Here is a 13,955-nt window from a genome sequence, read left to right as displayed (position 1 = left end):
TGCAGCTGCCCATGAGAAGGCTGCATGAGTCAGTAGTTGGCACAATTTAAACATAATGAAACATTTACTTAGACCCAGAACACATCGACTAAAATTTGAAGTGTTGTAAAAATAAAATAAGACTATATGCGACAAAATAGATCAACAGGGCATCACATGAAAGGCAGGAGTTCAATTATAATCTAAGCAGATAGGCCATTGTGTTCATAACCTGGCTGCGTTCCAAGAAACTTCCACCACTCATGGTTCAGAGAAAGAAACAGATTCAGAGGCATCCAGCATGAACATCTCGAGATAGCGTAGGGTAGGTAGAACAAGTTTTGGTTTGGATATGTTAAATAACAAGAAGCAAGCAATCATTTTTCATGACTGAGTCTAATCTGGAGGTGGCTATATAAAAAAATATATTTCCTATGGTATCAATATTTTCTGGTTGTTATATATTATAACCCTGCAGATTCTTAACCTTATGAGTGATCCTACCAAGCTTCACAACGTAAACATTTTCCCAGTCATATCTCGTGAATGCCACCAGGTGGCGCAATGACCTTATTCTGCCTCTGGATAGGACAACAGTAGGAGTATATTAGGCGCAAACCAGTGTGCTGGCATGAGTTCCATAAACTACCGATGCACTGCTGAGGCATGCAGAGTATCGACAGTGACAAGCACAGCATATCAGAGGATTGCAAACCTTGTTATCTTATTAATAACAGTGCTGACTCTAAGTGGAGAAGGGAGGCTGATGAGGAATCTCATGGAAGGTTATGTATCGACTAGGAACATCGTACCTGAAGGTATTTAGTAGTACCTTACTGAGGGGTGAGACTGGGTGAATGATGCTTACTGGTCTGAAACCAGACTGAAGCTTGCCAAGGTGGTTATGTTATGTTCACAATTTTATAAAGCGCGACTGAAAAGCCTTAGTGTGTCCTGGAACTGAGAACGCTAGCAAAGCAGAGAGAGTAACAGAGAGTGAGACAACGGGCAGGTCTACACTACAGTGGGGTATTTTTTTGCTATGAATATGGAGCTGAGATCTACACAGATTTCCAAGTGTTTTTCAAGAAATGGTCGGTTTATAACGGGGCTGAAAGTTTTTATAGATGGGTGAGATCTGACCTGTTCTTGGACAATCTAAGACTACACCTCAGGAGAAGCAAAAACGAATTAATGATCCACCACTCCTGACGAGTAGTTCGTCTGTAGAGTATTCGCTCTTTCAAACGTGGCAATCCTCTGCAAAGAACTACGAATGACAAAAACCTTCCTCAATAACCTTTGAAATTAGTATGCGTACCTCTGTGAAGAAAAAAAACACGACCTTGACAAAACATATCCCATTATAGTTCACTGCCAAGAGCTGTAATGGTTGTTAAAGGACACTGTCCCTCTTTCAAAATAAACAGGGAGAAAAAGAAAGAGAAGCACTAGAAAACCAGAGCAGGTGGTCTATACTAGCTATTAATGGCCCTGTGCACTATTGTCTAATGGAGGTCTCCACATTCCAATCTCAGCTATGCGGATTTAAACGTTGGTCTCCTCCATGTATGGGAATCTATATTTCTGTAAAAGATGCCAAGCCGACAAAGCAGCAAAACATAATGAAAGGACGCCAGATGCATTGAGGCCGACATAGCTATGCAGAATTGAAGGTTCACAATCTCCTTCCACTGTCAACTTCATTTTTGAAATATTTACAGTAGCAAAACATTTCAACAAAATATTTTCTATGTGCAGAGAAAATGAACGACGCTGACAAGCACCATAGATTTTTAATATCTAGCTGGAGATCTGATCATAGTGCCAACAGGCGCAGAGTATCTGTTACCATCTTTCCTGAGAGAAATTTTAAATGATGATGAATTCAGCTTTTACTAAGACACGCTGCACCGAAGAAGCATCCTCAAGCTGATTCTACAGTTGATAAAGATAACACAATTCGACAGTATAAGGAGGGGTACTGCTGCGCCATAATCTTTCTGAGGAGTGCTCTGACCCATGCCGGCAGGGTGACGCTCGCCACAAAGATATCGCGGGATCTGCCATTCACGAGGTTGAATCACAACAAGGATAATTCAGTATTAAATTATTTTGAGGTTGGTAAAATCAGTACCAAAAACCTGGGTCATTGTAAGACCTCTTACTAACAGAGCAGAACAGCAGAAACATACTATGAAGCGATTAATAAGATCATCATAAACTAGGACAATTGTGTTCGTAATTTGGAAAATACACACACACACAGTAGTTCATACCGTTGTTTCAGGCTTTTTTTCAGCATCAGCTTCCGGTTCACTCAGGTTATCGTCTTCTACTTCTCCTTCCTCGGCCTCATCTTCTGAACTTTCTGCTTCTTTATCTACAAAAACGTGGGACACATTTTTTTTAAGAGTTATGCTCATCGCTAAAGGAATCATGGATCAATACAATCATAGCACAAACGAAGACAAGTAGTGGCGCTTGCCAATACCATGCATGAGCAGCTCTACCAGTGCAGGTTTATTCTTTGGGTTATGTTATTTGCAGTCTTGTTTATCCCATTATAAATTAAGGACTAAATTATCAGAATGCAAAAAAATCCCTAGGCTGGATAAACTACTCTGCTGAAATCGAGAAAGCTGAGACCCCTGAAGTAGCACTGAACAAGTCAGAATGTTTGCAAACCTGTGTATCTTGCTACATGTCTACCAAAAGACTCAATTAAATACAAATTCCATAAACAAATGAATTAATTCCAAATGAAAGTTCAAAGTTTTACTTAATTTAGTGTTTGATATATATGGGCAAATACTAATTTGGGAGTTTAATACAATAAAGCACCTCTTGAACATTTATTTGTCCTGTAGCTACCTTCTAGACATTTATTGTATAAGTGTAGTATGTAATGTAAAGAAGTGAAATACCTCACAAAGTGAAGGAAACCAGGCTGGCGCGTTGAAACACAGTAACTCCAATGATACGAGCATGAAGCCATACTAAGCGGTACAAAAGGGGGTGGTGATGGACGGAGCATCTGAATCAATCAAACACTCACACCCAGTCAAAAGATCTGGGTTGAAGCCATACTAAACCAGTGGGCTCAGTCATTATTTTGTGTTACTTGTGTCTCCAACCTGCCTATGTAGTTGATTCTGGTTTTACTAAAGTTAAAACACCTTTCTGGTGTACCTGGGAAATGCTGAAAAATAGAGAAAACCTCTCTATTTTAAGGCGCACAATATTTTATTGTTGAACAGAATTAGGTAAAACCACAAATGTCACCATTTTTCAGAGTACAAACCAATACTTTCTTAAATCCTTTCAACTTGCCAAACTTGAAAAGGGAGAAGCTGCGGCCATTTACTCAAGAACAAAATGGACATTACTGGGTCTGCTGTAATGTCGGATTATTGTAGCAGAGGTGCTATTGGATGAGTTACTACATTTGTAATGGCTAGTTAATATACTTACAAATGTTGCCATTTTATTTATCAATTGGGAGAAGTTAGACGCACAGCCGTGCTGCCTTGATTTCGATTTTTGTGAGGTGCTCCGGGGTATCACCCTCCGATAGGGGGCGTGGGAAATACTTGTGGTACCACTATTCATACAGTGAAAAGTGTCCCCCGTGCTCCTCGCTGGTCCTTAAATAAAGGTTTCAACAAAATCCACGATATATATCGTATATTTTATCAGTGTTTATTTTTGTATTCTTCTTATATTCTCCTTGTTATATTCACAAGAAATGAATATGCTACTTACCAGTATGCATCTGTTCTTGGCATGTAGGGCTGCTAACATTCATATCTTAGCATTAGATCGCCGCCTAGTGTTGGGTCCGGATGATCGCACATTGTTGTCCTGGAAGAGTCTTCGAAGTATCCTGAGATGGGTGGCTCCTCCCCTGGACTACAGTGCGCATGGGCATCGGCTCCATCCCCAGATTGTTTTTCGCCATTGTGGCAGAAGATGGAGTGAAAAGTGTAAAGGATGTCCATGCTAATGAATAAATACAATAGTATATCTGCAGCTGCGACAGGCACCGGGGAGGAGGGCGGGCGATATGAATGTTAGCAGCCCTACATGCCAAGAACAGATGCATACTGGTAAGTAGCATATTCAGTTCGAGGCATGTGGGCTGCTAAATTCATATCTTAGCATAGAATACATAGCAGTCCCTCCATCAGCGGCGGTTGCCTGTGCCAGCTGCAGAAACCTGAAAAAGTGTTTTGAGAACAGCCTGTCCTACAGCAGCTTGCTGCTTGGAATGTACATCAACACAGTAGTGTTTTGTAAAGGTATGTGGTGTAACCCACGTGGCTGCTCTGCAAATATCCTCTAAAGGAATGTTCCCTAGGAAAGCCATGGATGCCCCCAATTTGCGTGTGGAGTGCGCCCTTGGGGGAATCGTTAAAGTGCGCTTGGCCTTTTGATAACATATCTGGATGCACTTAACAATCCACCTGGCTATTCCTGCTTTGGAAATAGGGTTGCCTTTGTGTTGTGGTGCGAAGGCAACAAAGAGTTGTTTTGTCTTTCTAAAGGGTTGTGTCCTGTCTATGTAGTACATCAACGCCCTCCGTACATCTAAGGTATGGAGCATTCTTTCTGCCACCGTTTGTGGGTTTTGAAAGAATGCTGGCAAGTCAATAGTTTGGTTGAGATGAAACTGTGACACCACCTTCGGAAGGAATTTGGGGTTAGTGCGTAGCACTACCCTATTTGGATGAATCTGAATGAATGGCTCTTGGATTGTGAGCGCTTGTAGCTCACTAACACGCCTCAGCGACGTAATAGCTATTAGGAAAGCCACTTTCCACGTTAGGAACTGGAGTTCACACGAGTGCAGTGGCTCAAAAGGTGGTCCCATCAGTCTAGTGAGGACCACATTGAGGTTCCACACCGGAGCTGGTGGTGTTCTTGGGGGAATGACTCGTTTCAGGCCTTCAAGAAAGGCTTTAATGGCAGGCACTCTGAAGACAGAGAGGTGCTGCCTGTTCTGAAGGTAAGCCGCTATGGCGGATAGATGTATCCGAATGGAAGTGTACGCTAGATTGCACTTGTAAAGATGCAACAGATAGCAAATGATGTCAGGGATAGATGCATCTAGCGGGTTGATGTCATTGGCAGTACAGTAAATGACAAAACGCTTCCATTTCGCAGCATAGCATGCTCTGGTAGTTGGCTTCCTTGCCTCCTTGATGATGTCCATGCATTCTGGAGGTAGGTTAAGGTATCCAAACTCTAGGACTTCAGGAGCCAGATCGCCAGGTTGAGCTGTTGCGGATCTGGATGCTGAATTTCTCCATGGTTCTGCGTTAAAAGACTGGGCGTGAGGCGCAGTCTTTGATGCGGCACCACTGATAGTTCGAGGAACGTGGTGTACCATGTTTGGCGCGCCCACGTTGGAGCAACTAGGATGAGAGTCATCGCGTGCTGCCTTAGCTTTCTTGCGACCAGCGGTATCAGAGGGGCTGGCGGAAAAGCGTACGCAAATTTGCCTGACCAGTTCATCCATATCGCATTCCCCTGCGACTGTGGGTGAGGGAACCTGGCGGCAAAGTGTTGGCATTTTGCGTTTTCTTTTGTGGCAAACAGGTCTATCTCCGGATGACCCCACTGCTGGAAGTACGGGTGGAGGACAGATGGGTGTATCTCCCACTCGTGCATTTGATGGCTGTACCTGCTGAGCAGATCCGCCATCTGGTTGTCCTTCCCTGGGAGGTGTTCTGCCATGAGGAAAATGTTCCTCTGAATGGCCCACTTCCACATGCTCTGAGCCAGATGAGACAGCTGTGGCGAGTGGGTGCCTCCCTGCTTTTGAATGTAGTACATCGCGGTCATGTTGTCCGTCCGGACTAACAGTACCTTGTTGCACAGATGTACAATGAAGGACTTGATCGCCATGAAGATTGCCATCAGTTCCAGATAGTTGATGTGCATCTTTTGTTGCTGCGTCGTCCATAGTCCCTGCACTGTGTAATTGAGCAGATGAGCTCCCCATCCCTGGAGAGATGCGTCCGTTGTCAGGGTAATCTGCGGCACAGGCTCTTGGAACAGTCGGCCCTTGCAAAGGTTGTGTGGAGTCCACCAATGCAGAGAGTCGTATGCCCGACTGGTAACCAACACTAGGTCTGTCAATTGCCCTTGAGCCTGTGTCCACTGATTCGCTAAGCACTCCTGGAGCGGGCGCATATGTAACCGTGCGTGAGGGACTATGAAGATGCAGGAGGCCATCATGCCTATCAACTGCATGAACACTCTCGCTGGAAGCGAGTGTTGTGGTCTGAACTTTTGGATTAGAGACTGCATGCTGTCTATCCTGACTTGGTTTGGCTGAGCCATGGCCGTCAGGGTGTTGATCGTCGCACCTAGGAACTGCTGGACATGTGCTGGTTGTAGATGCGACTTTGGGTAGTTCAGCGAGAAACCCAGATTGTGAAGAAGGTGAATTGTAGCCGACATGTCCGCGGCGCACTGTTGCTCCGACTTGGCTTGCACGAGCCAGTCGTCTAGGTAGGGGTAGACATGGATGTTCTGCCTCCTGAGGTGCGCTGCTACTGTCGCCAGACACTTGGTAAACACCCTTGGGGCTGTGGTGACTCCGAAGGGTAGCACCTTGAACTGGTAATGCTTGCCTTGAATAGTGAACCTGAGGTATTTCCTGTGGGACGGGTGTAGTGGAATGTGGAAATAAGCATCCTTGAGATCTAAGGTTGCTAAGAAGTCCCCTTGGTTCAGCAAGGGAAGAATCTGTTGGAGAGTGAGCATGTGGAAATGTTCTGATAGTATGTACATGTTGAGGGGACGTAGATCTAGAATGGGTCTGAGAGATCCGTCCTTCTTCGGAATAAGGAAGTACAGGGAATACACCCCTGTACCTTCTTCTCCCACCGGCACGAGCTCGATTGCGCCTTTTTGCAGCATCACCACTACCTCCTGCTGCAATAAGAGCAAGTGCTCTGCGGACATAGGTCTTTGCCTTGGCGGGATGTTGGGTGGAGTGGATTTCAACTCTAGGCAATAACCATACTGGATTAGTTGTCGCACCCACCTGTCTGTGGTGATGTTTTTCCAGACGGGCAGGAACTGCTGCAGTCTCCCCCCGACGGGTGTTAAGTGGTCGGGGGGCAGTGACAGAGAGTCACTGTTTGCTTGGGGTAGAGGAGCGGGAGCTGTTGTTTCCTCTGCCGCGACCTCTGTTGCTGTTGTTTCTGTAACCTCCCTTGTTCTGTTTCGTGAACGAGGATTGTGCTCCACCTTTTGAGAACTGAGATTGTTGACCCATTTGTCCTCTGGTGACTCCACGTGCACCTGAGCGACGAAAATTGCTGCCACGAAACTGTTGTGACTGTAGGGCCCCCATGGACTTAGCAGTCTCTGTGTCCTTTTTTATTTTCTCTAGGGTGGTGTCAACATCTGGACCAAACAGACTATCAGGATTGACTGGCTGATTAAGAATGGTTGTCTGAATATCCTGTTTAAACCCTGAGATGCGTAGCCACGCCTGTCGTCTCAGCATAACGCTAGTGTTGATAGCTCTAGCAGCTGTGTCTGCTGCGTCAAGGGCACACTTGATAGCTGCGTTTGAGATTAGCTTCCCTTCCTCAATAAGCAGTTTAGTGCCTTCTTGGAACTGTGGAGGCAGGTGTTGTATAATCTGTTCTAGGGTGTCGTAGTGCGCCCTATCGTAACGCGCTAAGAGTGCCTGTGTATTGGCAATGCGCCAAAAGTTTGATGCCTGAGCAGCTACTCTTTTGCCCCCTGCCTCTAGCACTTTAGACTCCTTATCCGGGGGAGGAGCTTCACCCGTGGTTTGGGAGTTGGCACGTTTCCTGGCATTGGCGACCACAAGAGAGTCCAGTGGCAACTGTCCCCGAATGTATGCGGGGTCTGCAGGTGCAGGTCTGTACTTTTTTTCAATACGTGGATTGACCACTCTTGCTCTTGTAGGTTCCTTAAATATGTCCCCAGCATGCTTGAGGACTCCTTTAAGCATAGGCAGAGTCTTTACTGTCCTTTCAGAGACTGAAAATGTGTCGAAAAGGAAGTCTTCCTCAACCGGGTCCGCATGCATGTCCACATCATGATTGGCTGCGGCCCTTTCGAGTAGTGCATGAAAACCTGCTGAATCCTCAGTTGGGGATGCACGTGCATTAAAGAGCTGCGGGTCCTGCCCCACACTTTGGGCGCTTTGGTCACCAGTGTCATCATATGAATCCTGTTGTGCATCAGGTTAATTGATAGGGAAATTGTATTGCTCGTCCTCATCATACCCCTCACCCGCAGAGTGTTCTGGTGAGGGAGTAGGGCTCCGTCTCGGAGGAGGCTGGATAGGTTCCATGAGGCCTGAAGCATCAAGGGGCACCTTCTTCTTCTTCAGTGGGATGACATATGAGTCCACTGACTCCGAAGTGATTTTCCTCTTATAGAGGGTCAGTTTTCCTGTGTCAGCGTCGATGAAACGCTCTGAATCTTCCTCAGAGTCGAGTACCCAACGTGGAAGAGGGCCAGCCGGTGAAGAAATCACCTGTTTCGGTGCCGATTTGGTGGAAAAGGCCTTCGGCGCCTCCTTCGGCGGCAAAATAAAGAGAAGTTTCCCAGAAGGTTTTGCTGGATTGTCCTTTTGCGGCTGCGGCGATGGTATCGGAGCCGACGGAGCAGAGGCCTTCTCCCTGATTCGCTTTAGTGATTCGGCGATGAGGGATGTCTCACTCACAGTTTGTTTTGGCGCCGTCGAGGATGCTCTGATCTTTCCCTCGGATCCGACGTCTTTGTGGGCCTTGTGCGCGGATCCCGTCGTCACCGACCCCGATTCCTGGGACCGGGGCGTCGACGTGCCAGTCTTCGATCCGTGCGCTTGCGTAGCCTCCTTGGAGCTGGCTTTGGCGTGCTTGGACGGCGGCGCAGCTGTCGATCCGTGCCGACCATCTTTCTTAGAGGACCCTTCCTCTGGCGTCGATTTCGATTTTGCAGCGGCGGAATCGACGGACTTTTTCGACTTCTGCGGACCGGAGGTCGACGGAGTCGATGGAGTAGCGGGCACAGTCGTTTCTGCCGGTACGGCAGCCATCTTAGGGACACTCGAGTCCTTAAGTTTCGGTTTCGTTTTCGGGTCGGCCATCTTAGGTGTTGTCGATCCCGATGGTTTTGGTTTCGGTTTCGAAACAGTCTGCTCGGCAAGTAAGTCCGTGGCCGGGCCAGAAGGCGGGGCCGTGGCTTGCGGCAACGGGTCTTGGGTAAGGCCAACAGGCGATCCCGCGACCCGGTCGGTATCCTCGTAACCTTCGGGGCAGAGCTCGTCCCCCGAGCTATCTGCCGCGGCCCCATAAATATGATCGTCGTCCCCTACCTCGTCGACGTATTCAAGGCCTTGACCCACGACTCCGTAGTCGTCTCCCGGATCTGCCTCGACCTCCGTCTCGGGTGGGGAGATTTGAAGATGATGACCCTGGTCCTCTTCTTCCTGGTCTCCGAAGATGTTCTCCGGATCCGGGGCCGCTTGTCTAGCTTCCATGCGCACCGCGCGCCGAAGCTTGAGAGTCTTCTTTGAGCGGAACTGTGCACATGCCTTGCACTTGCCGTCGTCGTGGTCAGGCGAAAGGCATTTGTTACAGACGGGGTGTAGATCGATGTGTGGGTGCTTGGACCCACAAAGCGGGCAGTACTTAAACGGGCTCCGCTCCATGTCCGAAAAGTTTTGCAGTCGTGTTGCGATGAGAAGGCCTCAAAGTCCAGAAAGCGAAAGAAAACTCCGCTTATTCCGGCTCCAAGAGACGGAAGACTCGAGACCGTGCGCAAACAATACCGACGCAAAAAATCGAGGCCTTTTGGCCGCTAAAAGTAAGTTTTTTCTCGGTTTCGACAGAAAGACGTCGAGACCACATCCGAACCCAATGGCGGAAAAAAACAATCTGGGGATGGAGCCGATGCCCATGCGCACTGTAGTCCAGGGGAGGAGCCACCCATCTCAGGATACTTCGAAGACTCTTCCAGGACAACAATGTGCGATCATCCGGACCCAACACTAGGCGGCGATCTAATGCTAAGATATGAATTTAGCAGCCCACATGCCTCGAACATCATGCTTCAAATGAGTCTTTCAATATTCAAAAATGCACCCATATAAATCCCAATGCATTTCGGCATCATTGCCTTCTTCCTAGGGATAAATATTCTGTCAAGAAAAGGAAATAGGAATAATGTAAGTGGATATCGTGAGTGTAAAGCGTCGTGCAGAATTAAAAAAAGGGAGAAGTGAAAATTGTGCCCATAACTCGGTTAAGAGAAAAAAAGGTGAGGGGTTGTGAAATGGGAATCAAACAGCGAAAGGAAACGGTGGCTAACGCGTGACTTAAATCACAGAATGTTCTTTGGAAAAAACGGTAAAAGAATATCACCGCGAGTGAAATTTAACTGTGTCAGTGCCTGTGTCAGGAGTTTTAGTATTCTGCGAATTGATACAATGAAGAACCCACTCAGTACAACGTTTTTTGCACTTTCTGAACATTAACAAAAATTTCATCTACTTGTAACATTAGTTTTTATTGCTTTCTTTTAATTCATAATCAGTTGACTATGCCCCTGTGAAGGATTACAGATCATGTTTGATAGAAAATAGCTGTATGGTTGGCAGCAATTGTAATTGATAAATACACACTATTAATTATAATTGGCTAAGAAATAAAAAAAAATGCATTTAAATCCTTTCCGTCCAAGATGATGTTGCAGGTAATAGTATTATCGCAATGAAGATATCTGACAATGCTTCTTTAAACAATTCCAGCTGCACTGGCAAATCAAGCTATCAAGGTTCAGTTAACCAGTTCATTTTCTCATGACTGACTGCAGAAGATGGTTTGTGCCTGGTTTCACCTGAAAGAGGTAGGATGCTTATGAATTCAGGGAAAATACTTTGTATGGGGCCCTAAATTAAGACTAACATTTAATTATCCATTTAGATATTTTCTTTGATATTTAAAAACAGCAGATCAGAGAAGCAAACCCCCATCTCAACAAAGCGGATAAAGGACCCATGATAGGACACTGGAGGTTTTTCATTTCCTGAAATAAGCATTACTGCACCATCTCATCTAAGTAAAAAGGTATTTGAGAATATTTACGATTTTTAGAATCTCTAGTATTTTAGGTCATCATGTACGAGATGATGATTCCTACTATTTATGATGGAAAAGCTTTATGTTGGGGAAAGCACATCAGTTTAACAAACTAATCCATGGTTAACTGCCACTTGCATTCAAGGAATTTCTAATTTCATATAGGTTAAATCTGAATTCTGCTATTCTTAACATAGGGAGAACATTTTCTTGGTTAGAAGATGGTGGAGATTCAACAATGGTGCAAAAGTGTACACCTCAAATTTCATGTTATCAAACCTGTTCCATGTGTGGAAGTTTCACAAGAGAAATGCTTAAGAAAAAATATGTACATGCACGAATTTTAATAGATGAAGGATTCAGAATGGCTGGTACAAGCTATTAAGCGGGGATCCCAAAGGAAATTGTTGGGTCACAAGTTAAAATACGTTACAAAAAATAACCGGCCGAGTGGGTAGATTTCGAGTCTATTTATTAGAAAGCCCTAGAGTACAATATTGATGAGCAGATCCTTGCAACAGTGGTAGATTTGGCTCATCCAGCTCAATTACTGCTAGAAATGTAAACAATGTCACATCGATTATCCGGCTTGTCATGAAAATGATATCCTGAGAAGGTTTACACAAGAAGCAAGAATGGAGGATTTGAGTTAAATGGAATAGTTCAAAGAAAAAACATGCAGCTGTAGAAAGCTGCACCTTAGTAAATGTATTAAGGAAATGGTGCACTCTGGGAGTGTTTTAGGTGTACAGAAGAGGTTACACCTTGCTGATAAAATTATTGCTCAAAAAGTTAACACACAGAGGAAAAATCCTAAGAAAAAATTGCTTCCAAGGTAAAAAAAATTATCTCTGCAGTCATCGGTGATCAGCGTGTTCTGATCATAAGCAAGTTTAACAGCAAAATGCATGTAAACCAGAATCCAATTCGGATTCCCTCAGACTCAGAATAAAGAGTATTTCACTTTAGTACAAGTGACACTTGAGGTGGTTGAGTCAAAGGACTAGAGTTAGTCAGAAAGTCACTTGCAATGTTTGAAAATAACGCTAGCCTATCCCCACCAAAGCAGAGGATTGCATCCAAAGTTCAGAGGTAATGTCCTGCTGATGTCAGTCAGGGTGAAGTTTATGCATTTTTCCAATTTTCCACCAATTTCTCTGTATATCAAGACGAAGATGAAACTACACAGTGCAAAACATCCTCTGATCGCAGAGGACTGGCTCTGTCAGTGATGGAACTCAGCTTGTCTATCCCAACAACTCTGCAAGAAGTGTGTTCTCTAGACAAATTGATTTTCCTGAGAAAGAGCTTTTAAGAAATACTCAATCACTGAAATTGTTGGAAAAGAAGTACAAGAAAGATTGACCAGAGAAGAATAAAGTCCGACTTATCTCCCAACTATGGGCTTGATTTAGAAACTGATATAACACCATAGGATATAACGCAGACAAGATAACTGCAATGATGTGACAAAGTAACCTGAGATCAGTTCTTATAAGTTTGTATTTTTGTGAATTGATTGTGCGCTGATTAGGAAGCAGAACAGCGGACTTGGTGGTGGTTTATAAGGGGGTTTTGGTAAGGATATAAAGGCAACTGTCAGACTCCAAGAGGTGGAGCAGAGTCCTCATAAATGTTAGGGGACAGGACAGAAAGCTGAGAGGGTTTGCTTAGTATGGAAAGCAAGAATAGAGGTATTAGGTGGCAAGATGATTAATATGGTGACCAAAGCTGGAGAAGGGAAAACATAGTAAAAGGCTGTAAAGATATCAGTGTGTGGAAGTGCTTAATTTGTGCTGGTGCTTTCCTGTGCTCAGCACCGGCACTTAATTGCCAGCACCGGGGCTTATGACTGTCTGCCACATGGTAGTGGGGTCTGCCAATTTAGGTACGAGCACAATAACTTCTGTTTATTATTTCCATTTCAATTTCCAATTATTAGTATTTGCCTCGAAAGCCATTCTTATAGCTTTGGGGGCCTGTAATAGTATGAATGGTTACACTTTTAAGAGTGTGATGATTAGTAGTCTGTTGGTGCTGTCATTGACCGTGCTGCCAGGGGCAACAGATGTTGCAAGCTCTAGTGTCCTCCTGTTGAGAGCCCCGGCACTATGTTTTTAACAAATTAAGTACTGGTGTGCGGAGACTATGAGGTGCAACTAGGGAAGGCAAATGTCCAACACACTAGAAGGGCAGCTCCCCAAAAAAACAAGGTAACTTAAAAGTCTATGGGAGATGCAACTTCCAAAACCATAGAGGTAATAGAGGAAACTATGGGGTCCACATAGGAAATGCATAGGCACAACATCCTGGAGGACAGAGGTAGTCAAAACTAATAAGTTACTCAAGACACTATGAGAAATAGGGTTAATTATAAATATATTAGTTCAATCAATTTAAAAGTGGTGCAGGTGCAACAAACTGGGTAATTAAGAGTTCAGGTGCTCCATCTTGGAGCAACGTAGACTGAGGTCTTTGATAGTCACTGATTCCAAAACACCACGCAAAGAAGAATCTTTTGAGAGATACAGCTCCCCTAAGCAACACAATTTATTATAAGAATCCATGGACCCCCCCCCCTGCCTATGCCACACCCAAAAAAAAGCGTCTGAGGGCCAACCCAATGGAAGATGCATATTCTAAAAATATACCAGGTAACTTGAGAAGTTATGGGGGAATCAGCTTCCCCCAACCAACAGGCAACTTTCAGAATCTATCGGATCTACTTAGGTGCAGTGGAGACTCAATACACAAAGTTTAGCTGGTAGGGGAAGCTTTAATTTAAATCTGTCAATTTAAGATTCTGTGGAAGCAAGTGCTTTTTAATCCCACCACTAAATAAAGTTATTTGGGATT

The 13,955-nt window shown here is 44.9% G+C and overlaps 1 protein-coding gene across 1 annotated transcript in view; it reads right to left on the bottom strand.

Moving 5' to 3' along the window:
* Window positions 1-13,955, bottom strand: part of NCBP3 (nuclear cap binding subunit 3) — a 309,425-nt gene that overhangs the window by 164,680 nt on the left and 130,790 nt on the right. The window contains exon 6 of the mRNA XM_078679347.1: window positions 2,259-2,362. Coding sequence (XP_078535473.1) covers window positions 2,259-2,362 — 104 coding nt within the window. The remainder of the gene's footprint in view (window positions 1-2,258; window positions 2,363-13,955) is intronic.

The sequence above is a fragment of the Lissotriton helveticus genome, chromosome 3_1 (genome assembly GCF_964261635.1).
Source record: "Lissotriton helveticus chromosome 3_1, aLisHel1.1, whole genome shotgun sequence".
Taxonomy (NCBI): domain Eukaryota; kingdom Metazoa; phylum Chordata; class Amphibia; order Caudata; family Salamandridae; genus Lissotriton; species Lissotriton helveticus.
The sequence above is the reverse complement of the archived record's forward strand: the minus strand, read 5'-3'. Positions and strand labels throughout refer to the sequence as shown.